Source organism: Polypterus senegalus, chromosome 12 (genome assembly GCF_016835505.1).
Source record: "Polypterus senegalus isolate Bchr_013 chromosome 12, ASM1683550v1, whole genome shotgun sequence".
NCBI lineage: Eukaryota > Metazoa > Chordata > Cladistia > Polypteriformes > Polypteridae > Polypterus > Polypterus senegalus.
In genome coordinates this window covers 122301401-122326803 of record NC_053165.1, presented here as the reverse complement: position 1 = coordinate 122326803, position 25403 = coordinate 122301401, and the positions used below count along the sequence as shown (strand labels likewise).

Here is a 25403-nt window from a genome sequence, read left to right as displayed (position 1 = left end):
ATTTTGTCCTTTAGCTCAAAATTTCAAATGGCGTGAGTGAAAAGAGCAGTAACACCTTGCTTTTTTGGATTCAATTATGGGGTAAAACTTACTTTACAAATTTGATATTTTTGTTCACAATTACAATATTTTTAAAAGGGTCCTAGCTTCTACAAAAGACAGTATTTAGAATCAGCTTCCAAAAACAGCACTTTTACTTCAGGGGATACTTAATCACTCTTCAGGAGATTATGATTGTTTCTTTGTTTATTACATTGAAATCATTAACGGCATGATTTATTAGAAATACATATACATATATTAATTAGCCGTCCAGTAGATTTTCACACACAATTAATACACTGTGTTACCATTAATTCCAAATGTGTGTCTAGCTGACCCTTTCAAATGAAATGATGCAAAATTCAGCACAAACTGAAAGAAAGAAGAAAAATATCAAGATAAATAATCATTATTCCTTTAATATTTCACAGAAAGAAAAGCTAATCTGTGTTGATGCATATGTATAAGTCTGTCAGCATTAAAAATACATGCGTGCACTAAGTGATTCAAATTAATTTATAACTTGGTGATCATGAGCAAGACAAGTCATCTGACTGTTTAATTATCATATGCACTACAACAAACAGAAAAATAAAAACATTTTATGAAAACTAATTAAGAAAAAATGCAAAATGAAGGATGGTGACCAGTGATTGGCACTTGTATTACTGTAAGAAAGTGGTTCTTTCAGAAATATTTATTACAATAAAAAAATATTTTTTGCAAAACCCAAAACGGTCCATATAATTACATACATACAATTATATGCATGCTCTAAAAAATGATCTATGAAATATTTTGATTACTGGTGATTATCACCTTGTTCCGTGATTTCTGCAGTCTAAGAATTGGAGGAGCTTCATATACTGAAGACAAGCTAAGAGCAAGGACTGCAGAAAAAGTACCATGAAACTAGTTCAGTTCATCACTGTCTCTGGCATTATGTGAACTGCTTATCTGAACTTCTCTTTCCTCTGAGGTCACCATGGATGGATCAATGGCTGCATATCTTGTGCCATGAAACTGACGCAAATGAATCTAAGACAACAAAGAAAAAGTAAAGCCAGTGTAACAGGAAAAAAGGCACAATGTTTGAATGGGTAAAAAATTAAAAACAAAATACATTATTTCCCCCATCATATAATTTATAAAAAAAATAATGCTCTCAATAAAAAAAATTAAACTAACCAAATGAGTTAAAACTATCAAATTTAAAAGAATTATCAGTGCTTGATCAAAAAGAGGGGTGAAAAGTATATTTAACAAAAACAATCAGTGATGAACTTTTTATGTAGTTCAAGGCACAACATACTAAAAATAAAGGCTTACATATAAATATTTTAGGTTTACAAATAAGCTGCATTCTTACTTGAATATACAGATTTACTTCGGCACTTCTGCAAAGATATGGAAAATTTCCTCCTGTTTTCAAGTGGGCTCGCCTGGCATTTGGATACAGCTTATACATTTCTTCTTTAGCTTCCGAGGAAAGTGCACTCTGATCAAATACCTAAAGTGTAAACATTTGACTTAATATATTACATAAACCATTGTACTTTTTATTAGGAATCTACACAATGGATGGATGGAGAACATCCATTATTCTTCTTAAGAAGATAAAAATCACAAACTCACTTAACCTGCATTCAAAGTTGTGAAAAGGCTGACTCCATACAAGTACAATTTTGCACAATACTGGACATGTCGGCCAGTCCGCCACAAGGCTTACTCTTGAAAAACATCTACACTGATACAAATTCAATTTAAAACTGCCATTCAAACCATTGTGCATATCTTTTAGATGTTTCAAGGAAACCGGAGTACCTAGGCAAAAATCCAAACAGAAAAATGTACAAACTGTGTCCAGGATTCAAACAAAAAATGCTGAATCTGAGAGGACCAAGCACAAATCACTGCACCACCACAGGAAAAAAAATCATGGTGTTCCAACATTTGATTACTTTCTAGAACAGTTAATTCTAAATTTTATCACTGTATCACAAATGACACAGTTTAGTTAAGCAATAAATCATCATGCATGTGGTTCACAGCAGCATACTCATTTTTAACTGCTACACTTATCTTTATAAATGTTTTACACAGAATCTTGAAATTAGCTAAAGCTTTGCCTGAACATGAAACCCTTTGAACCATCTATAGAAATACTGCAAATATCTATGCTGTGAGCTTTTTCATTTTTAAAAATGACTATAAAGTATGATTTTTGCTAAAAACCTTTGTTTTTGGTTGCCAGTAAGGGGCCATTAAATATTTTCAATAGCCTCTTTCACTTTATACATTTTTTTCTTTTTTCTGTGCTTTTTAGCTGCACATGAATAATTAAAACTGTTGTTCAGCTTTTCACCTTGTTTATCATGCAGAGCAGATGGGGGAGTACAGCATGTAGTGGATGAACTTACAGTAATAAATAAAAAACAGTGTGACGTCGGAACATTTCCCTACATTGAAGGAATTAAACCTAAAACAAAGTTGTTTGATAAATCAGTTGCACTATGCTCAGTCATTCATGTTATTAGCAGATGGAGAGCAAAAAGCATTCATTCAAAAGGAGGGGAACATTTAAGTACAGTGCATGCTCCCAACCTAAGTGGCTGCACTAGGCTTGGCAGAAAGAAAGAAAAGCAGGGTGATCTACCCAAGTATAGGAAGCCAGCTGAGGGTAAATAACTGCTGTGGTTCCTTTAAATTTATGTTTAATTTCTTAATTTAAAAAGTGTGGAGCCTCTTAAGTGACATGGGAGGATGAAAAAGTGAGATGGAAAAAAAAAATTCAATAGAAAAATAATAACAAATACTATATGTGTTTTCTCATAAAAGTACTTCCAGTCTAACTTTGGGTGCTTGGCATTTGAATATATTATGAGAAGATATACCAGAAACCTATATGACAAGTAAAATTAAACACTGCATGTGAAAACAGCAACACAGAACCTTATCTGTAAGGTAAAATGAAGTTAATATCATGGCTTGGGAATACATAGACACCTCTCTCAGTTATACTGACAATGTATTTTAAATGATGAACCCAAAAATAAAGTGCACACACAACCATGCATTTCTTCAAGAAGAAGAAGAAAAAAAAAAAAAAAAAGGTATAAACATTTGTAAAATTTGCAAATGAATTTGTTCTGAAGAAGGGTCACAATTTGTGTATATGTAATGTATACGCATACACTACCAGTCAAAAGTTTTATAACACCTCTATTTTACCAATTTTTATTGAAATCTAAGCAGTTCAATTCTAGTGACTAACCTGAAGTGGTACAAAGGTAAACGATAAAACTTTCTGCAGCAAAGGAAGTTAATTAAGCATTGAAAGTTGATGCATACAGTTCCTATAAGGTTTCTAACCTTCTGTTGATTACTTACAAACCTTCTGTCTGTTTAAAAGTTGTGTTGGAACAAACTATGCTGCTACACCTTCTGAAGTGTTATTTGGACAATACTACACTGTACATTGCTATCAAAATGGTAGAAAAAAGAACAAACTACCCAATCAAGGCAGACCATTATAACCCCTTAAAGGTGTCAGAAAGTATAGGTTCTTAAACCATCAAAAGGAACCTAAATACCATAAGAAATTCTGAGTAAAACAGGTTTGGCAAACCCAAAGCCACAACAGAATTAGAAGACAGGTTTCGAGAATTTACAGCTTGTGTGACAGGCACCTCACAGGACAACAGCATTAAGCATAGCTTGACACATATGTTGTATCCATATCTCCAACTGTATATTTGTTCTGTGCTTTAATTTCAGAGTATATTGGATCCTGACAGAGATACGCCTTTTTAATATTTTGCAGTTTTACCAATGGCTTTCTTATTGCAACTTAACCTGTCAAATCTGCAGCTCAAACTCTTCTCTTCACAGTTGAAAATGATGCTAGCTTACTTTGACCAATGCTCTGTGAGGTGCATATCATGTAAGCTGTTGACTCTGATTGTGTTATGGCTTTAGGTCTGGCAAACCTTCCGCTCTATCTGGACCCTACCTCTATCTTTCTGCTCTCACTTGGCCATTGTTATAATGAATAGTGTTTCTCATATAAACTTTGTTAGTTCAGTGCTTCCCCTCTTTTTAATTATTAGAAAGAGGTCAGAGCCATTGTCATTCAATTTGTTTGGAATGACAGGAGACCTTGTGTTAAGTATTCATGTTTCTCCTATACCATACATACAAGGGACACCCTTTATCTCTTTCAGGCCTAAGTCACTTTTTCTAAACCTAGTTCTTAGATCTGTTATGATTTAGAGTTCTGGTACCAAGTAGGAAAGTCTTTAGGTTCCATTCCCTTTCTGCAATTAAATATTTCTTTTCGTCTTAAAGAAGCTTTGTGTAACGGTGCACATCTCATTTCTTTTCCACATTGGACCCTTTTGGGTATTAACACATTTGGGTCACGTTTTTGATGGCTCTGGACACCAAAAATTGCAGGCACCATGGACCAGTTCTTTATTAATTCTTCTTTTTCTTTTACCTTCAGCTGAGGTCAATTTAGGCCTTGTGATGTGTGCAATACTTACTAAAAGCTGTCACTGTTTAACTCAATGTGGCAACTGCTCTCCTATTCTCTGTTGCTTTGTTTTGGAACACCATCTCATAAAAAAAAAAATACTCTGTTCTCCAGAAACTTCACTTATCAACAGAGTCAGTTTAATTTTGTACATGTCTTGCATCTTACCCTATTAGTTTAGCATCTCAAATTCTTTACCTTTTATCCTCTTTGTCCAAATTCCTCTCTCACCTAATATATTCATTCTCTTGGGCCTTTCCACGCTCTATCTTACAGTCCAATCCAGCAGAGGCTGTTCTCACTTGGTACCATTGCTGCCAACTAGCATTGGCCTCTTTTTGGAATACCCATTTTCCTCTTCTGTTGAATCTTGGAAATCTTTCTATGCTCTAATTCTACTTAACCATCAAAAATTAACAAAGAGTCTGACACCAACATCAGGAAACAGCTTTCAATCAGGGTTTATGAGTGATTGGGTATGTGGTGGCTACTGATGCTCCTTGTTCCCTTTTTTTTTGGGCCTGACTGTGGACTGCTACCCTTTTCGACATTTAATCATTTTCTACATTATTGTATATTATTGTTTGTTATGGTGTATAACATCTAAAAATTATTCTCTATATTTTTATTATTATATTTTGCTCAGTCCCAACAAGATGATTCAGATATAGGAGGAATTATAATAAAAAAGGCATATCCTCTTCCCTTATACCTCACTTTTATAACAGTTGTTCACAGCATAGTGCTAAAATGATTTTACAGCCTGGGAAAGGAAGACTGAGTCATGCCTCAGGATACTGATTAATTTATGGACGGATCTGGGACAACAATTTGGTTTACAGTCTGGGAAAAGATAGATTAAAGAGTTTAAGCAAAATTCATCCATCATATTGATAGCCAGCCAATCAGGTACATGCAGCAATCATGTGTTGTGAAACCATGGCATGAAAGTTTATAATAAATATGCCTCATTTTGAAAGCAATGTCAGAAGAAGAAGAGAAATAGCGAAGACGGAAAAGCGATGTCAGAAAAGAAAACAAATACACGTATGACCAGTTTTCATCCGATCGTCAGTTAACAGCATTTTCATGAACATTGATTGCTAAATCAAACACTGCCCTGGGGCATTCATCCTTGTCATTAACTTTTTTGTAAGCTTTTTCCAAAGACTATATACAAACCGGATTCCAAAAAAGTTGGGACACTAAACAAATTGTGAATAAAAACTGAATGCAATGATGTGGAGATGGCAAATGTCAATATTTTATTTGTAATAGAACGTAGATGACAGATCAAACGTTTAATCCGAGTAAATGTATCATTTTAAAGGAAAAATATGTTGATTCAAAATTTCACGGTGTCAACAAATCCCAAAAAAGTTGGGACAAGTAGCAATAAGAGGCTGGAAAAAGTAAATTTGAGCATAACAAAGAGCTGGAAGACCAATTAACACTAATTAGGTCAATTGGCAACATGATTGGGTATAAAAAGAGCTTCTCAGAGTGGCAGTGTCTCTCAGAAGCCAAGATGGGTAGAGGATCACCAATTCCCACAATGTTGCGCGGAAAGATAGTGGAGCAATATCAGAAAGGTGTTACCCAGCGAAAAATTGCAAAGACTTTGTATCTATCATCATCAACTGTGCATAACATCATCCGAAGATTCAGAGAATCTGGAACAATCTCTGTGCGTAAGGGTCAAGGCCGTAAAACCATACTGGATGCCCGTGATCTCCGGGCCCTTAAACGACACTGTACCACAACCAGGAATGCTACTGTAAAGGAAATCACACAATGGGCTCAGGAATACTTCCAGCAACCATTGTCAGTGAACATAATCCACCGTGCCATCCGCTGTTGCCAGCTGAAACTCTACAGTGCAAAGAAGAAGCCATTTCTAAGCAAGATCCACAAGCTCAGTTCAGAAGCCTGCATCTCTGATGGTATGGGGTTGCATGAGTGCGTGTGGCATGGGCAGCTTGTATGTCTGGAAAGGCACCATCAATGCAGAAAAATATATTCAGGTTCTAGAACAACATATGCTCCCATCCAGACGTCATCTCTTTCAGGGAAGACCCTGCATTTTTCAACAAGATAATGCCAGACCACATTTTGCATCAATCACAACATCATGGCTGCGTAGGAGAAGGATCCAGGTACTGAAATAGCCAGTCTGCAGTCCAGATCTTTCACCTATAGAGAACATTTAGCGCATCATAAAGAGGAAGGTGCGACAAAGAAGGCCCAAGACGATTGAACAGTTAGAGGCCTGTATTAGACAAGAATGGGAGAGCATTCCTATTTCTAAACTTGAGAAACTGGTCTCCTCGGTCCCCAGATGTCTGTTGAGTGTTGTAAGAAGAAGGGGAGATGCCACACAGTGGTGAAAATGGCCTTGTCCCAACTTTTTTGGGATTTGTTGACACCATGAAATTCTGAATCAACATATTTTTCCCTTAAAATTATACATGTTCTCAGTTTAAACTTTTGTTCCGTGATTTATGTTCTATTCTGAATAAAATATTAGAAGTTGGCACCTCCACATCATTGCATTCAGTTTTTATTCACGATTTGTATAGTGTCCCAACTTTTTTGGAATCCGGTTTGTATATCCAGACTTTCCTATCAGTACCTATTTTCTATTACTCTTTGTTCCAGTGGTATTATTATTCTTGTAATAAATACATGCTGCTTTTAACTTTCTATGCTGTGTCTTAATGTCTATAGAGTCTATAGTATATAATAGTGCAGCTGGAGATTTGCCATTACCTCTGTGCTGCGAGGTTTACTAAGGCTGCGAGTGAAAGCTCCACTCAATAGTAGGAAACAGTTTGCAAAGAAGGTATTCTTGGCTGATAAATGGCCTATAGTCAAGAGTGCCGAGTCTTTGTAAGTTTAAATGTATTCTTGTAGACCAAAAGTAATATTTGGGTCTGAGATATCATTAAAACATTGTATGTTGTTTGTGCCGGTAATAAGTAAGTCTCTTGAAGTGCTGAGTGACAGGCTGTGTTATTCCTAAAGCACTTGTGTGGTTTAAAGTGCTAAATACTAATCAGCATGTGTGCGTCATTCATGGGGCACTGTTGTGGTTATGGTCTGTGTGTATATGTATACATAGCTATGTATGTATGTGTTCATCTTAAAGTGCAACAGTAGACCAACCTGATAACGAACTCGATGAGTACACTTACCCTTGAGGGAAAACAGGTAAAGGGTAAGTAGAGGGAAATACTATGATAATACATTGTTCCTCAAAGATTTGGGGTGGTGGGGTTGTCTTTATCTTGTACTGTCACATATTCTATTACTTGATATATTTAATTTATACTCTTCAATAAAATGTTGGTCACAAAAAAACAGTTTGCAACATAAATATTAAAGCGTACAATATATTCCTGTCACAGTTGAATGTGCTGGTTGAGTAACATGAAAGCTGAGCAAAAAAAGGCAAATGGGATACGTTAAAATGTGACTGGGAAATCCAAAAAGTAAACTATTGTAAGTACTTTAGAAGAATTGATTAAAAAGAATTAAAAAAAACAGACTGATCATTTACATACAAAACTAAATAAAAAACAAACCCTGTTGGCTACTTCTGTATTGATACAATACGTACACTAATAGGGAAATAACACATATTAAATGGCACCATTAAATAAAGAACAAAAGTCTGATTAACATTTTGGTTTAATGAAAGTCAACAATCACAGGAAGGTGATTGTGAGTCACGGATCTATACACTATAATATTGAAAACAATTATCTTACATCCATTATGGTAACAGCAACATCCTTAATCTTGTGAGGTTCCACATAGGAATTCTGGCAATTCAGAGTTAGTCGAGAAGCAAGTTCACTTTGACACAAGCTCTCCAGCTGTTTAAGGAAAATAAAATTCATTTAAAAAATATATGACAAAATAAAGAAAGACTATTGTTATAGACTGCAGATTTAAATGTATTCTTTTTGTACAACAAAGACTAGTATTGCAATATTTTAGATGATATGAGTTTAAACATATGTTTCATTATTCCAATACTTGTGTTTGAAGAATACTTATGTTTTATCATAGTAAAACCACGGCCAACAGTAGAGCATAATGACTATAATGCTACTGGCTCAAATCAACCACTGACCCATAGTCTGTCCATGAATAATTTATTTTATCTGTTAGTGGTCGAGCTGTACAGGGCAAAAGAGTTCTATTTGTAAAGCAGCCATTGTATAACTATTATTAAAAGGCACCCAGTAAAATGCAAACGCTTGCCACCTACAGAAATTTTCAATTGGCTCCTCCATCAAAGGCTGCAATAATAATGGAGAGGAGTCGGAGAATAGGAGGCTATTGGAGGACTTTTTCTTGATGTGCAGGGAGAACCACCTGCAACTCAACATCAGCATGACAAAACAGCTGGTGGCAGACATCCAAAGAGCCTCTTTAGCTAGTCACCATTCAGAGGGATGCAGAATTATAAGTACCTGGAGGTACATATAAATAGCAAACTGGACTAGTCTGACAATACAGTGGCACTGTACAAGAAAGGACCAGAGCAGACTGTACTTACTAAGGGGACTCAAGTCTTTTGATTTGTGCAGCAATCTCCTAGAAATGTTGTATTAGTCTGTAGCAGCTAACAAATGAATCTACGCTGTGGTCTCCTGGGGAAGCAACTTGACTTCAAAAGATGCAAAATATCTGAACAAATTTATCAGGAAAGCCTGCTCCATCTCCGGGCTAACCGTTGGCACACTGGAAGCTGTTGTGGAAAAGAGGATGATGGCAAAATTGGATACCATCATGAAAAATCCCCTCCACCCCCATCAGAAGGCACTCTCTAGGAACACTTTTAACCACAGACACATTCCTTCACATGTAAGCACCTCAAGGATCTTTTCTGCCCACTGCTACCAGGCTACTCAATGTTTCTTTATGACACCCCAAACTAAATGATTAAACTATTTAAGTTCATTTTGCGATTTCTGCACTAGAGAGACAGACACACACAATTATTTGTTCTGTGAGTCTGTATTTTTGCTTTTCACATTTCTGCTGCTGTAGTCTTGTAAATTTCCCCTAGGGACTAATACAGTTTACCTAATATAATCTAAAAATAGTTTAGAACAATTTAAATGAAATATCTTCTGATTTTGTCATGGTTAATTTCAGGAATGGTGACTGCCTCATGTTTGTAATTTTCAGCTACTAAAACTATGTACTTTTATAATGAAAATATTATACTGAAACACTTGAAAAAATTCACAGAAACACTACCTTATCAATCTATTATTATGTTATGCAAAAAGATGTGAGAAACAAGTAACTGACACATTTCAAGCCATTTGTACATGTATGCTTTCTGTTCCTTTAAAACTTCATTTGTCAATCAGCCATAAAATTTAAGTAAACAATATAATGAAGGAAAACCCAGAGCACCAAAGGCAAACCTAGGCAGACAAACTCCACACAGTCAATGACTAGTTAAGGGATATTAAACCAGGAAATCAAATACAAGGCAGAAGAGCTAACCATTGTGCCATCTTTCCTCTGATGAAAAATATATACAAGTTTGATAATACAAAAATTTTCATACTGCAAAAATCTTTTTGATAAACTATTAATATTGTTAATGTTTTAATGCAAAATTGAGAAAGCCACTGCTCTCCAAAAAAAAAAATTGCTTCTCGTCTGCAGTTTGCTAAAGATCATGTGGACAAACGAGAAGGCTATTAGAAGTATTTTTTGCTGACGGATGAGACCAAAAAAGAACTTTTTGGTTTAAATGAAAAGCGTTATGTTTGGAGAAAGGAATACACTGCACTCCAGCATAAGAACCTTATCCCATCTGTGAAACATGGTGGTGGTAGAATCATGGTTTGGGCCCGTTTTGCTGAATGTGGGCCAGGACGGCTTGCCTTCATTGATGGCAAAAAATTCTCTGTATATCAGATAATTCTAAAGGAAAATGTCAGGACATCTGTACATGAACTGAATCTCAAGAGAAGGTGGGTCATGCAACAAGACAACGACCCTAAGCACACAAGTCATTCTATCAAAGAATGGTTAAAGAAGAATGAAGTTAATGTTTTGGAAAGACCAAGACAAAGTCCTAACCTTAATCCAATCGAAATGTTGTGGAAGGACCTGAAGCGAGCAGTTAATGTGAGGAAACCCACCAACATCCCAGAGTTGAAGCTGTTCTGTACGGAGGAATGGGCTAAAATTCCTCCAAGCCGGCGTGCAGAAATGGCCAAAAGTTACCGGAAATGTTTAGTTGCGGTTATTTCTGAAAAGGGGGGTCACACCAGATATTGAAAGCAAAGGTTCACATATTTTTGCCACTCACAAATATGTAATATTCGATCATTTTCCTTAATAAATAAATGACCAAGTATAATATTTTTCTCTCATTTGTTTAACTGGTTTCTCTTTATTTACTTTTAGTGAAAATCTGTTGTTGTTTTAGGTCATATTTATGCAGAAATATAAATTACAAAGGGTTTACAAACTTTCAAGCACAACTGTATAAAAAAAAAGGTACTGTAAAACCAATAGATTTCTGAAATTGAAAATAGAGAAAAGTCAAGCAAAATGACACCTTTTATTGGCAAACTAAAATAAACTTCAACTGCAAAAAAATATTAAAACTGCAGAGAAATCACTGATGAGTCCACCAATGCAATCAAGGTAAAGCATACATTCTCCTATCATAGGGAAGGTACCCATATACAGAAAGAAGGAAGGGCAGATTTTCTCATTAAAGCCTTTATTAAATATTAAAAATAGAAATTTGCATTGGGGGAGCAACATGAATTTTCAAAAAGTGAGGATATTTATTATTTATTCACCAAAAAACAATTTCTTTAGTCTTCAACACCTTTTTGGCAGGTGGGCAGGGACATTAAAAGAATAGGATTGGTATGTAACGAATAACAAATTCATCCTGTATGTGTATATCAAGCAAATACTACAGTACATATTAGTCACAGCAATTAATATACAGGTAAAATTCCGTTACAACGAACTCCAAGGAACCTAAAAAATATTTAGTTGTACAGTAGAGTCTCGCTTATCCTACCTTCGCTTATCCAACATTCCGTATTATCCAACGCCCCACCGCAAAAAAAAAACCAAAAAAAAAAAACGCATCAATCGGCAACAAGAACTGCAAGTTGCAAGCGTGAGCATAGACTATTTTTTGTTGCTCCCGATCCTCGGTTTGTGAGCATAATTCATTCTTTAAATGTGCTCACAGTCCAAAGCACTCGTACAGTATATCAATGCGAATTTCCCCATAAGAAATAATGGAAACTCAGATGATTCGTTCCACAACTCAAAACTATTCATATAAAATGATTAATACAAAATATAAAGTAAAAATACATAAAGCAAATTAACTTGCACTTTACCTTTAAAAAGAATCATGACTGGTGTGAGTGAGCTTCTAAACTCTTGTGGGATTCCACCCAACGGTACGACACGCGGAAGAGCGTCCCAAAGGAATCGCGTCTCCTAGGGCTGTAGCAGTTAGCCATAAAAGCTAATCCGAAAAGATCGTGGACATGCTCTAAAGCACCTGCCATCGATGGGTGATACAAGGAACAAGGAGCATTATAAATGTGCAGGGCACAGTATACAGATAAAACAGAGATGTTAATTGTTGGAGGGAATGACGCTGATCACAGCAATATTTTGTCGTCATTTAACTCAGTTGGAATCCCAATTAATTTTACTGAATCAGCCCGCAATCTAGGAGTTATCTTTGACTCTAGCATGTCATTTAAAGCACATATTACAAAGTCGTCCAAAACATGTTTTTTCCATCTTAAAAATGTTAGGAAATTAAGGCACTTTCTAAATAAACAGGATTGTGAGAAATTAATTCCTGCATTTATCTCTAGTAGGATTGACTACTGCAATGCGGTGTTCACTGGCTGTTCAAACTGTTCTCTATACAGCCTCCAGTTAATCCAAAATGCCGCTGCAAGAATTATTACAAGAACAAGAAAATATGAACACATAACCCCAGTTCTTAAATCTTTACACTGGCTCCCAGTTAAGTTTAGGGCAGATTTCAAAATCCTCCTTTTAACATATAAAGCATTAAACGGCCAAGGTCCGGCTTACTTGTCTGAACTTATCATGACTTACAAACCTGAGCGCACATTAAGATCTCAAGATGCCGGTCTGCTTAGGATTCCAAGGATTAATAAAATAACAATGGGAGGTCGAGCTTTTAGTTACAGGGCCCCTAAACTGTGGAATGGTCTTCCTGCTTCCATAAAAGATGCCCCTTCAGTCTCAGCCTTTAAATCCCGGCTGAAGACTCACTACTTCAGTTTAGCATATCCTGACTAGAGCTGCTGATTAACTGTACATACTGCATCTCTGTTGTTAGTCATTAGCACTATAACATAAGTAACATGATAATTATATTTGAATACTAACCCTCACCTATTCTGTTTCTTTCTCGGTACCCAAATGTGGCAATTGGTGCCACGGCCCACCTGCCAAGTTGTTTGCCTGCCTATGGTAAAGTCATCCCTGATGGAGGATCACAGGAATCATGGGAAAGAGGGGTCCTTTCATCGGAGCAACGTTTCAGCCGTGGCATGGCCAAATGGGGAGGCAGCTAGATGGATGAGGTCTCCAGGACTCTAAAAATATCCAAACCTAATTATGTCATATCATCTACTGTTAAACCGTACTTCTAAAATTTTATTATTATGCTGTCTTAAGGAATTGTTCTGTTCTGTATATTGTATTGTATTGACTTTTGACACCGACTGCACGCCCAACCTACCTGGAAAGGGGTCTCTCTTTGAACTGCCTTTCCCGAGGTTTCTTCCATTTTTCCCTACAAGGTTTTTATTGGGAGTTTTTCCTTGTCTTCTCAGAGAGTCAAGGCTGGGGGGCTGTCAAAAGGCAGGGCCTGTTAAAGCCCATTGCGGCACTTCCTGTGTGATTTTGGGCTATACAAAAATAAACTGTATTGTATTGTATTGTATTGTATTACTTTCCCCCCGACCCTGCCTGAGTGCCGTGTCTGTGTATAGAAGAATGGCAGATCCAGCTATAAGAAATAACCGCGCTGTTGCTGTTTCAAGCTTAATAAAGCTGGTGTTGCTTAAAGTACTGAGTTTTAGCTTTGAGTTTTCGGGTGCAAGACAGGGGACTCACACGTCACAGCACAAACACACACACGCAGTCACAATGCTGTAGTAAACAGTATATGCTCGTACGGATGATGACTATATGAGTGACGGAGTTAGGGCTCTAGAAACTGCAATTAATTACACTGAGCAACAAGAAGAAGCTACAGGAATAGACATAATGATGCTACAAAGATGGCGAAACTTGACAGCAAAGAAACTGCACTCGTCAGGAAAGCAGACTATGATCAAAAATGTCTTTAAATCATCACAGGACTGAACTTTTTAAGTACAGTACATACTGTATTTAACTTCAGACAATTCTGTAACTAAGTTCATTTTATCAGTTAAATTATTCTGTTGTTTTGTTGTAAAACAGGATTATTAGGTTTGTAATGTGTAAAATTATAACATAGTCTGACGTTTAATAGGCTTTTTCTTAACACCTGCCATTATCCAACATTTTCGCTTATCCGACGTTCTGCTGGCCCATTTATGTCGGATAAGCGAGACTCTACTGTAATGAAAATTTTGTTGTAATGAGATTCTGTATTTGTTACTATTGTGCTTTCTTTAACTTGTATTCAGCCGTTTCCAATCATTTCAATAGCTTCTTTCGCGTTAATTTTAATCTCCTCCTGCCTACAAGTTATGCTGACGAGAATTTTTCTCAGCATTTCCTTGCAATAACACACTTGCAGGGTGCGAATAATGCCCAAATCCAATGGCTGAAGCCATGCAATTGGGTGGGAGGAATTCAACGCGACCATTATCTAAATGTAGAAGCATGTTGTGAGCAGCACAGTTATCAATCAGGAGCCGAATCATTATTTCTTCTTCATATTGTGAGGTTTCTGAACTCTCTTCAGACCCCAAAACGGGAACAACATGCTGAAGTGCGTCCTGAAACTTGATTGCAGCATTTGTGGAAGATTGTTTGTCTTTTGCTGGGGCAGGACAATAGGAGGCTCACAGCGCTGCGCTGAAGTACAACAGAAGCAAAAGATCAGGGTCGCGCTATAAGTCCCTGTCTTGCACCCCAAAGCACTAGGTTTAGTCTCAGTACTTTAGCAAAACCAGCTTTATTTAGCTTGAAACAGGAACGGCAAAGTTATTTATTGTAGCGTGATCTGCCACTCTGCTATACACAGACACAGCAGTCAGGCAAGATCATGGCCAGGTCAGTGATCAAGTAATCCTGTTATCTGCATTTACAACTTACATGCTCCTAACCTTGCATCATCTTCTCGATCGCACTTTAGGATGCTCTTCGGCTTACTTTCTAGTTGGTGGAGGTCCCAAGGGAGTTTACAAACCTCTACATTTTCTTGAATGAGTGCCGCATTAATAGGAATGTTTCTTGGACGAGCTTCACTGAACCACATAAAAACGTCTTTTTTCGATGTCTTCAGATGCAGCAGTTCACATACATTTGCAACCCGAGATTTTTCGACTTATTTTGCTCTGTATTTCAAGAAAGTTGACAGTGTCAATGGCGAAATTCTGAGTTTTTTTTTTCTAATATGAACTGTTATCATTTTTTCGTGTCTGCCATTTCTATAGGAGGGTGAGTTAAATTCCAGTGGATGTTTTTCAAATGCTGACGACCAATAAGCAAAAGGTATCACTGAAAACAGCAGGAAACAAAAAGGCAAAAAAAAAAACCCAGCATGAGGAAAGTTTCAAGGAAGAAAAAATAATTACAGTGTTTCTGTTTGGGGATCATTGTGCACAACTGAGCGGTGACCACAGAACTAACTGCTCTATGGATGATTCATTCAGACATTTCAAGGTCTTCTGTGTACTTCGTTGCAATGAAAGTATCTGCTGAATGTACTTTGTAGTAACGAGATTTCTATAGACTCGTGTCATATGGGGAAGCTGTTGGAATCATAAAAATACTTCGTTGTAATGAAAATTTTGTTGTAAAGATATTCATTGTAATGGAATTTTACCTGTATTTTATAAAACCACCAAAGTGCCCACGATGAGGAATGTTTTTGTAGGGATAGAATTGGATGATGGATGGATGGATGGATAGAATAACCCACATTGCTAAATGTTGTGTGGACAGGATATCTAAAGGGGTTATAGTTATAGAATACAAAAAAAAGGAAATTAAAGAAAAAAAATTAACTCTGCAAGTATGAGCTTGTATTGTCCTATTGTAGATACATTTTAAACTAGAAAGAACTCTAAATATTCTCTTAGAGACCTTTACGTTTAAACATAATTATTATCTTAAATGGATCTGCCTATTAACAACAAAGTTTTAGCTGTTAATTTTTACATTTTCTCGGTGTGTCTCTCTGATTTGACTGGGAATGTCAAATAGACAGATTAAACTTTAAGAAAAAATAGATTAGGCAGGCAGTAGTGAAAATAACAAAATAAAACCATTGGCTGCTTTTAAAGCACATTAAATAAAGTGTCTCAAAAGGTTACCAAAATTCAAACCAGATAAAGCAAGTATTTTTCTTTTTTTTCACTACAGTAATCTGTGCCTTACCCGATCAACCATAAAGTCAATTGCATCTGCCATTTTTGGATCCACAGGACCAGATGAAAAGTTTCCTAGAACTATCTTCTTAAGCATGAAGGCAGGCATTAGCCAAAAACTAAAAATAAGAATAAAAATATGAAATTAATAACACATTAAATAATTTTAATTGCAAGAGATAAATGATACTTTATCACCACTTCTTACAAGGTAAAATTAAGCCAAGCAATCAAACTGATTAATTGATTAAAAATGTAACATTCTCTTAAAAAAATCAGAGTAATATGGGAAGCAGAGCCTATCATGGTAGCACAGGATGCAAGGAAGGAAACAGTACTAGATAGGGCATCAGTGTATTGCAGGACCCACTTGCATTCCACATTCACACATTTAGAATTGCAAATTCACAGAACATGGAGGAAAACACAGGCAGACACAAAAAAGATTACAAACTCAACACAAATAATGACCTGGCATATGATTTAAATGCAACTTGTTAAATCCACAAATTGTCAACACTAGCCACTGCACTACTATGCATTTAAAAAATTAAAAATTACTAATTAGGATTTATAATATACAGAAAAACAGGATTCAGACCAATTTTAATATCCTCCATTTCAAGGAGATAAAACATTTTCTCAGACAGACAGAAAGGCAATGAGCTAAAGAGTACAACTAGACATCTTTTAAAATATTAGAATCTCAAAAATATAAAGTGCTTTGGCGAAAAAATTCATCTCCTCCTGAATTAAAACATATTATTGGGGGGTTAGCACCATTTGATTTATATAAAATGCCTATTATTTTGAAGGTGCAAAATATTTTTTATTGTGACACACCAGTAATTAAGACAAAAAACATAAATCATGAGTGTACATAGGTATTTATCCCCCAAAGCCAATATTTTGAAGAGACACCAATTACAGCTGCAAGCATCTCTGGGAATGTCTATTAGCTCAGAATAGCTAGCTCACTGGGATTTTCACACATTCCTCAAGGCAAAACTACTCCAACACCACCAAGATAAATGGGTTGTGTTGGTGTACAGCAATCTTCAAATCATGCAACAGATTTTCAATTGGATTGAGGTCTGAGCTTTGACTAGGCCATTCCAAGATATTTAAATGTTTTCTTTAAAACCACCCGAGTGAGGCTTTAGCAGTATGTTCAGGGTCATTGCCCTTCTGGACAGTAAACCTTCGTCCCAGTCTCAAATCTCTAACAGACTGAAATAAGTTTTCCTCCAAGAACTGCAAGGTATTTAGAGCCATCCATCTTACAATAAATCCTGACCAGTTTTCCTGTCCCTGCTGATGAAAAATACCCCCACAGTAGGATGCTGCTGTTATTACCACCATGCTTCACTGTGTTCTTGTAGTGATGGGAAATGTTGGGTTTGGGCCACAAACAGCATATTCTAAAATGTTATTGATTAAGTCACATCACATAATAATTTATAAATTGTAAAGATGCTATCTGAATCTTCAAGACTAATAAATAATTCTCCTGGAAAACAGCCTTCCCTGTGGATTTTTTCCCCCTTTTTCATCCCCAGGAACAACCACCTGTGTAAATGTTTAAGAGGAAGCTACTTATAGCATGACAATGGATTCCTACATTTATTTTAAGGAGCTGTATTTTAAATTTCTTTGTAAAGTGTTACTGGGTGTCGAGCATTGTATTATTATTACTGATATTTTACTAAATCTTACTATCCATATTTCTTTGTTGATGAGCTCCATTGAAGAATTGTTTGGTAACAGAACAGTAAACACACCAAAACAATTGAAAATACAACTGACGACTGGTATTTTTTTATATCATTTGAACAAAGCACCCTGGTAAAACGTCAATAGCAATTAATATACCTGCATACTTAGAACATAAACATCAGGACATCGCTGCGCATGCATGTTTACTGACAGATATGACAGCATTTTGCATGGAGCATGTATTAAAACAAAAGACAAGTGGCACGCATAGGCACGGGAACAAGAGGATTTCCACAGCAATCATATCTCAGTACACCTAAGAGAAGGGACACTGAATTCTGTAAGGCACAGATATTTTAGAGTACCTGTTCAAATATATATTCATTGGTTTTGATCAGCGATTTTCGAAGGTTCACAGGTGTGCTCTAAGATTTTTTAAAGCAAACCAATTGAAGATTTCTTTGAAGAAATATGACACAAAACAAGTCTACAACACAGATTCTATACCATTTAATATGATTTTCATATCATTATTTTAATATATATACACTATATGTGAACTATAAATAAATACATCTATAATTTTGCATATTTTAACAAGTTTACATGGCTCAACTTGTTAAAAATTTATATACTAAATATGTTATCATATAATCAATTTATTTGAACCTTTACTTCAATAATATACACATTATGTTTGTATTGCGTGCAAACCTTGCTGTGTAATTATTTCAATGAACACGTGGTATTGTCGAGCACATAGTGTCCATATTTATACCCCACTAGAAAGCAGCTGAATTTGATCACACATTCACACATATTTTAATAATAACAACAGTAATTCCTTACATTATTATAGCGCCTTTCTTACTACTCAAAGCCAATTTGTAAAAATAAATAAATAAAATAACAGAAAAGAAGCCCCAAACACAAACCAGTGACCACTTAATTATGAGTCAGCAATATTACCCCTACCACCACCTCTTCCTTTTAGATATGGCACATTATAATTTTGAGCACTACATTTTTATTTTAAACTGTCATAAATAAATTATATCAAAAAGGTATTTAAAAAAGGCAATTTGAAGCAAAGAGGGTAAGTAATAACTATTATTTTTTTGGTAAGTCAATCAAAAATTATGCCTATTTTTTTTGTATTTTCGGAAAAAAAATATTTTTTGGGGTACGGCAGAATTTTACTTATTACTTTACTTGTGCCACGAGATGAAAAAGGTTGAAAATTGCTGGTTTAAATATACACGTAAAATTCCATCAAAACAAATATCTTTACAACAAAATTTTCATTACAAAGAAGTATTTTATGGTCCTGACAGCTTCCCCATATGACACGAGTCTACAGAAATCTTGTTACTATGAAGTACATTCAGCAGATACTTTCATTACAACGAAGTGCACAAAAGACCTTGAAATGCCTGAATGAATCATCCACAGAGCATTTAGTTCTGTGGCCGCAGCTCAGTTGTGCACAACGATCCCCAAACAGAAACACTGTAATTTTTTTTTTCTTTATTTGAACTTTCCTCGTACTGTTTTTTTTTTTTTTTTGCCTTTTTTCTTTCTTGCAGTTTTCAGTGATACCTTTTGCTTATTGTTCGTCAACATTTGAAAAACATCCATTGGAATTTAACTCATTGTCACACTCCCATAAAAACGGCTGAAATGAAGAAACAATAAAACTTCATATTAGAAAAAAATACTAATTTTTTGCAGCTCTGGATTGCGGCAAAAAGAAAAAAGACGATGCCTATGAATTCGGAATTTCGCCATCAACACTGTCAACTTTCCTGAAAGACAAAGCAAAAAAAAGTAGGAAAATCTCAGGTTGCAAACGTATGTTAACTGCTGCTTTTGAAGACATCGAAAAAGCCATTTTATATGGTTCAGTGATGATCGTTCAAGAAATATTCCTAATAATGCAGCACTCATTCAAGAAAATTTTAGGTTTGTAAACGCTCTTAGGACCTTCCCCAACTAGACAGCAAGCCGAAGAGCATCCCGAAGTGCGATTTCCGCATCTGTACGGGGAGATAGCAGGCTCACAGATATGCTGCGTCTCTCCGCCAAAGTAAACTGAAAAGATCTTGATGGGTTAATGCAAGATTAGGAGCACATAAATTGTAAATGCAGATAACAGGATTACTTGACCACTGATCTGGCCATGACCCTGCCTGTCTGTGTATAGCAGAGTGGCACATCATGCTACAATAAATAACTGTGCCATTCCTGTTTCAAACTGAATAAAGCTGATTTTGCTAAACTTCTGAGACTAAGCCTCGTGTTTTGGGGTGCAAGACAGGGACTTATAGAGTGACCCCGATCTTTTGCTTCTGTGGCGCTTCACTACAGCACTGTTTCCCTCCTATTGCCCTGCCCCAACAACAGACAAACAATCCTCCACAGACGCTGCAATCATGCTTCAGGATGCAGTTCAGCATGTCGTTCCAGTTGTGTGGGGTGGGGGGGTCTCAAAAGAGTTCAGAAACATCACAATATGAAGAAGAAAAGGATGATTTGGCTCCTGATTGATAACTGTGCTGCCCACAATATGCTTCCACATTTAGATAATGTTTGCATTGAATTCCTCCCACCCAATTGTATCAGCCACTGGATTTGGGCATCATTCGCACCCTGAAAGTGTATTATTGTAAGGAAATGCTAAGAAAAAATTCAATTGACATAACTTGTATAAAGGAAAAGATTAAAATTAATGTGAAAGAAGCTATTGAAATGACTGGAAAGGCCTGGATTCAACTTAAAGAAAGCACAATAGTAACAAATACAGAATCTCATTACAACAAAATTTTCGATACAACGAAATATTTTTCAAGTCGCTGGGAGTTTCTCCTGTATGTATGTCTGTGTGTGTATATATATATATATATACTGCTCAAAAGAATTAAAGGAACACTTTTTAATCAGAGAATAGCATAAAGTCAATGAAACTTATGGGAGCAGAGGGGGTTGTTAATCAGTTTCAGCTGCTGTGGTGTAAATGAAATTAACAACAGATGCACTAGAGGGGCAACAATGAGATGACCCTCAAAACAGGAATGGTTTAACAGGTGGAGGCCACTGACATTTTTCCCTCCTCATCTTTTCTGACTGTTTCTTCACTAGTTTTGCATTTGGCTACAGTCAGTGTCACTACTGGTAGCATGAGGCGATACCTGGACCCTACAGAGGTTGCACAGGTAGTCCAACTTCTCCAGGATGGCACATCAATACGTGTCATTGTCAGAAGGTTTGCTGTGTCTCCCTGCACAGTCTCAAGGGCATGGAGGAGATTCTAGGAGACAAGCAGTTACTCTAGGAGAGCTGGAGAGGGACATAGAAGGTCCATAACCCATCAGCAGGACCAGTATCTGCTCCTTTGGGCAAGGAGGAACAGGATGAGCACTGCCATAGCCCTACAAAATGACCTCCAGCAGGCCACTGGTGTGAATGTCTCTGACCAAACAACCAGAAAGACTTCATGAGGGTGACCCAAGGCCCCATGTCCTCTAATGGGCCCTGAGCTCACTGCCCAGCAGCATGCAGCTCGATTGGCATTCGCCAGAGAATACCAGAATTGGCAGATGCACCACTGGTGCCCTGTGCTTTTTACAGATGAGAGCAGGTTCACCCTGAGCACGTGACAGAAGTGAAAGGGTCTGGAGAAGCCATGGAGAACATTATGCTGCCTGTAACATCATTCAGCATGAGCAGTTTGGTGGTGGGTTAATGATTGTCTGGGGAGGCATATCCATGGAGGGTCACACAGACCGCTACAGGCTTGACAAAGGCACCTTGGCTGCCATTAGGTATCAGGATGAAATCCTTGGACCCATTGTCAGACCCTATGCTGGTACAGTGGCTCCTGGTGCACGACAATTCCTGGCCTCATGTGGTGAGAGTATGCAGGCAGTTCCTGGGGGATGAAGGAATTGATACCATTGACTGGCCACCACACTTTCCTGACCTAAATCCAATAGAACACCTCTGGGACATTATGTTTTGGTCCATCCAATGTCACCAGGTTGCACCTCAGACTGTCCAGGAGCTCAGTGATGCCCTGGTCCAGATCTGGGAGGAGATCCCCCACAACACCATCTGTCATCTCATTAGAAGCATGCACCGATGTTGTCAGGCATGTATACAAGAACACAGGTGCCATACAAAGTGCTGCGTATAATTTTGAGTTGCTGCAATTAAATTTTGGCAAAATGGACAAGCCTGCCACATAATTTTTTCACTCTGATTTTTGGGGCATCTTTGAATTCAGGGCTCTGTAGGTTGATCATTTTCATTTACATCAAACGATGTGGCATCCTTTCATTCCTAACACATTACCCAGTCTATATCAGTATAGATATCCAGGAGGATTTCTTTTTCCCATTGAGATCTGATGTGTTTTCAAAGTGTTCCTTTAATTTTTTTGAGCAGTTTATATACAGTATATGCTTATATATATATACAGTATATGCTTATATATATATATATATATATATATATATATATATATACACATACAGTATGTATATATATATATACTAGCAAAATACCCACTTGCAGCGGAGAAGTAGTGTGTTAAAGAAGCAATGAAAAGAAAAGGAAACATTTTGAAAATAACGTAACATGATTGTCAATGTAATTGTTTTGTCACTGTTGTGAGTGATGAGTGTTGCTGTCATATATATATATATATATATATATATATATATATATATATATATATATATATACACACACACACACACACACACACACACATAAACATATATATATATACATATCTATACATATACTACATATATACACACACAGCTATTTCGTATCAGTGCAATACGCTGCTTGTTAAAACGGATAACTCCCGCTCTTACGTGCAAGTCTGCATGGATATTATGAACTATCGATTTGTTCAAGTTCTATTTAAATTTTAAATAGAAGGAATTTTTATTTAGTCGACAGAAATATCTTTGGTAGGAATGGTAAAACAGACAGGAATATTATTCGTGAATAAATCAACTCAAACCTTAAACAACTTATAATATTTTGCTCTCCATAAAAATATATCCTGTCTAAATTATACAAGTTAGAAATAAAGTAAACGTTAAAAGAACAAACAAATTTCAAATTTCTTTACTCTTATGTAATTTTATATAAAAATAAACTTAGATTTTAAATATCCCAAAAGATTTTGCTCTCCATAAAAATATATCCTGTCAAAATTATACAAATTCAAATATGAACATGCTGCATAACAAAACCTGGAAATATAAATAAAATGTGTTCCTTTCAGCAATAACAAATCAAATCATTCAGTTGTCTTTGCTCATATGTCATTTTAGAGCTGGACGCCTGGCATCTTTTTTGGCAACAAGTTCGTTTCTGTTTGGTGTGAGGTTCTGTGTTGTGGAGATTCTCAGGATGGATTGCAGGTGCTCATCAGTGAGGCGACTCCTGTGTGCTGTTTTGTTAGTCTTTATCACTGAGAAGAGCTTCTCACACAGATATGTGCTACCAAACATGCACAAGGTTAGCCGCATGTAGACGGACTTTTTGTTCTTCAAAGTCACCAAAGCGCCGTGCAAACTCAGTGCGCTCAGTTTATCAGCAAAGTGCGATTTGGGAACACCGTAGTGACGACTTGGTTTAACATTACTTGGCAACAGGGAAAGTGGGGCAAATTGCACTGGTGCATTTGTGTCTCCCATAAAAGCAGCTTCACTTGAAATCACTTTGTGATTGTGCACGGGTAAAACGTCCGCTGAAGTGTCAGATTCTTATTTAATTCTTCTGCTTTCTGTATCTTCTGCATTGCATTCAGGTTACCCTGATGTTTTGTCTCATAGTGCCGTCTTAGATTAAATTCTGTAATTACAGCCACATTAGCTCCACAAATGAGACACACGGGTTCAGTAAACATATACTCAGCCTCCCATCGGTTTTAAAGGCTCTATTTTCAGAATCAACTTTTCTCTTCAGCATCGTGTGAGCTAGCTTCGCAATAACTTGCAGCATCATAAGCTAGACTTGATTAACGCGTAAGTGTTCGCAAGGCAGCTGAAGCGCTGCATTATGGGATCTGTAGTTTATTGTGTTACCAGCGCTTCATATACCCGGCCATTAATAACAATAATACAGTATATAAAATGATCTCGGGCGGATATAATTACACCGGGCGGATGTGGCCCTGCCCTTGAGTTTGACACATATGGACTAAATAGAACTTGAAAAGATATATTTTTTCAAATGTGATCGCAATTCAGATAGAGTTGACGCGCACTACAGCCTGCATGCCTCAATAAGTCATCCTCCCTCGCTCTTACTTTTTACCGCTCATCTAATGAATACACTGAGTATGGCTTTACCAAAACAATCATTGATGGCTAATAAAGTATCCATTATTCGAGTATGTAGATCGGGATATATATATATATATATATATACCGCGCGATCGCAGGAGAAGTAGTGTGTTAAAAAGCTAGAAAAGAAAAGGGAACATTTTAAAAATAACGTAACATGACTGTCAATATACAGTATTTGTTTTGTGAGTGTTACTGAGTGTTGCTGTCATCAAGGATTTGATTATCATTATTTCTTTCAATCAGGTTCGTATTTGTAGGATGTGTTGTGTTCAAGTTACATTCCGTGTTTGTCAATCGCTGTAAAGATGACAGGTTTCATTCATCGATTCGTTTCTTACTGCATCAATAAACAGCTCGCCTTCTTCTTTATCTGAGACCTGACACACTGCATGCACGGGTTTTTTACACTGTCTTCCTTTAGCGGACATTGACTTTTCCAACGTGTGCTTTGTTTCCGCAGTAGTTGGATTTATGAATATGCTTGTATGTATCAGACGCTTCATATTTTTGCTGCCTTTTCAATTGTGTAATTCGGTTTTGTTCAGCCTTTTGGAACTGTTGCTTTTATCTGTGCACTGCGCCAGTTCACGTGAGCCACTCGTGTACATGCATCGAAGGTTCCCAGCTGTGCTGGTGCCATCTCGTGCTATGTCCATGGCTGTATTTAATGTTACCTTAGTCCTGGCACTTAAAACTTTCTCTCGCAGTTTCGCTGAGTTTGTGTCAAACACCACCCTGACCATCTCATCTTCCTCTCCATAAGCACAGTCCTTCACCCGTGAATATTTACCCGTGGCAGTTTGCTATTGGATTGCCGCTGACGGACGGCCTTATATGGGCAGGCACTAAATTACAAACGCCAGCGGCAGCCTGTCTATGAACTTAATTTAAAGTGTAGGTTTACATCGTGCTTTGTTTCCGAAGTAGCAGAACTCATGAATATGGTTGTATATGTCACTCGCTCGCTTCTTATTGTTTCGCTGCCTTCTCAATTATATAATGCATGTTTTCTTAAGCGCTTTTTGGAGGTCTTCCTGGTTTTCTATGTACTGCGTGATTCGCGGATTACGGGAGGCGTGATGATGTCACACG

At 36.8% G+C, this 25403-nt stretch overlaps 1 protein-coding gene across 4 annotated transcripts in view; it reads right to left on the bottom strand.

Annotated features, from left to right (window-relative positions):
- Positions 1 to 228: 228 nt before the first annotated feature.
- spg21 (SPG21 abhydrolase domain containing, maspardin) overlaps positions 229 to 25403 on the bottom strand; it is a 159464-nt gene continuing 134289 nt past the window's right edge. For 3 of the 4 annotated variants that reach the window (XM_039773344.1, XM_039773342.1, XM_039773343.1), the window contains exons 6-9: positions 16238 to 16346; positions 8347 to 8454; positions 1412 to 1552; positions 436 to 1080 (exon numbers count right to left, since the gene is read on the bottom strand). In XM_039773344.1, coding sequence (XP_039629278.1) covers positions 955 to 1080; positions 1412 to 1552; positions 8347 to 8454; positions 16238 to 16346 — 484 coding nt within the window. In that variant the 3' untranslated portion in view covers positions 436 to 954. Of the gene's footprint in view, positions 415 to 435; positions 1081 to 1411; positions 1553 to 8346; positions 8455 to 16237; positions 16347 to 25403 lie in introns of those variants that run through there. The other variant, XR_005636041.1, reaches the window with a different exon arrangement.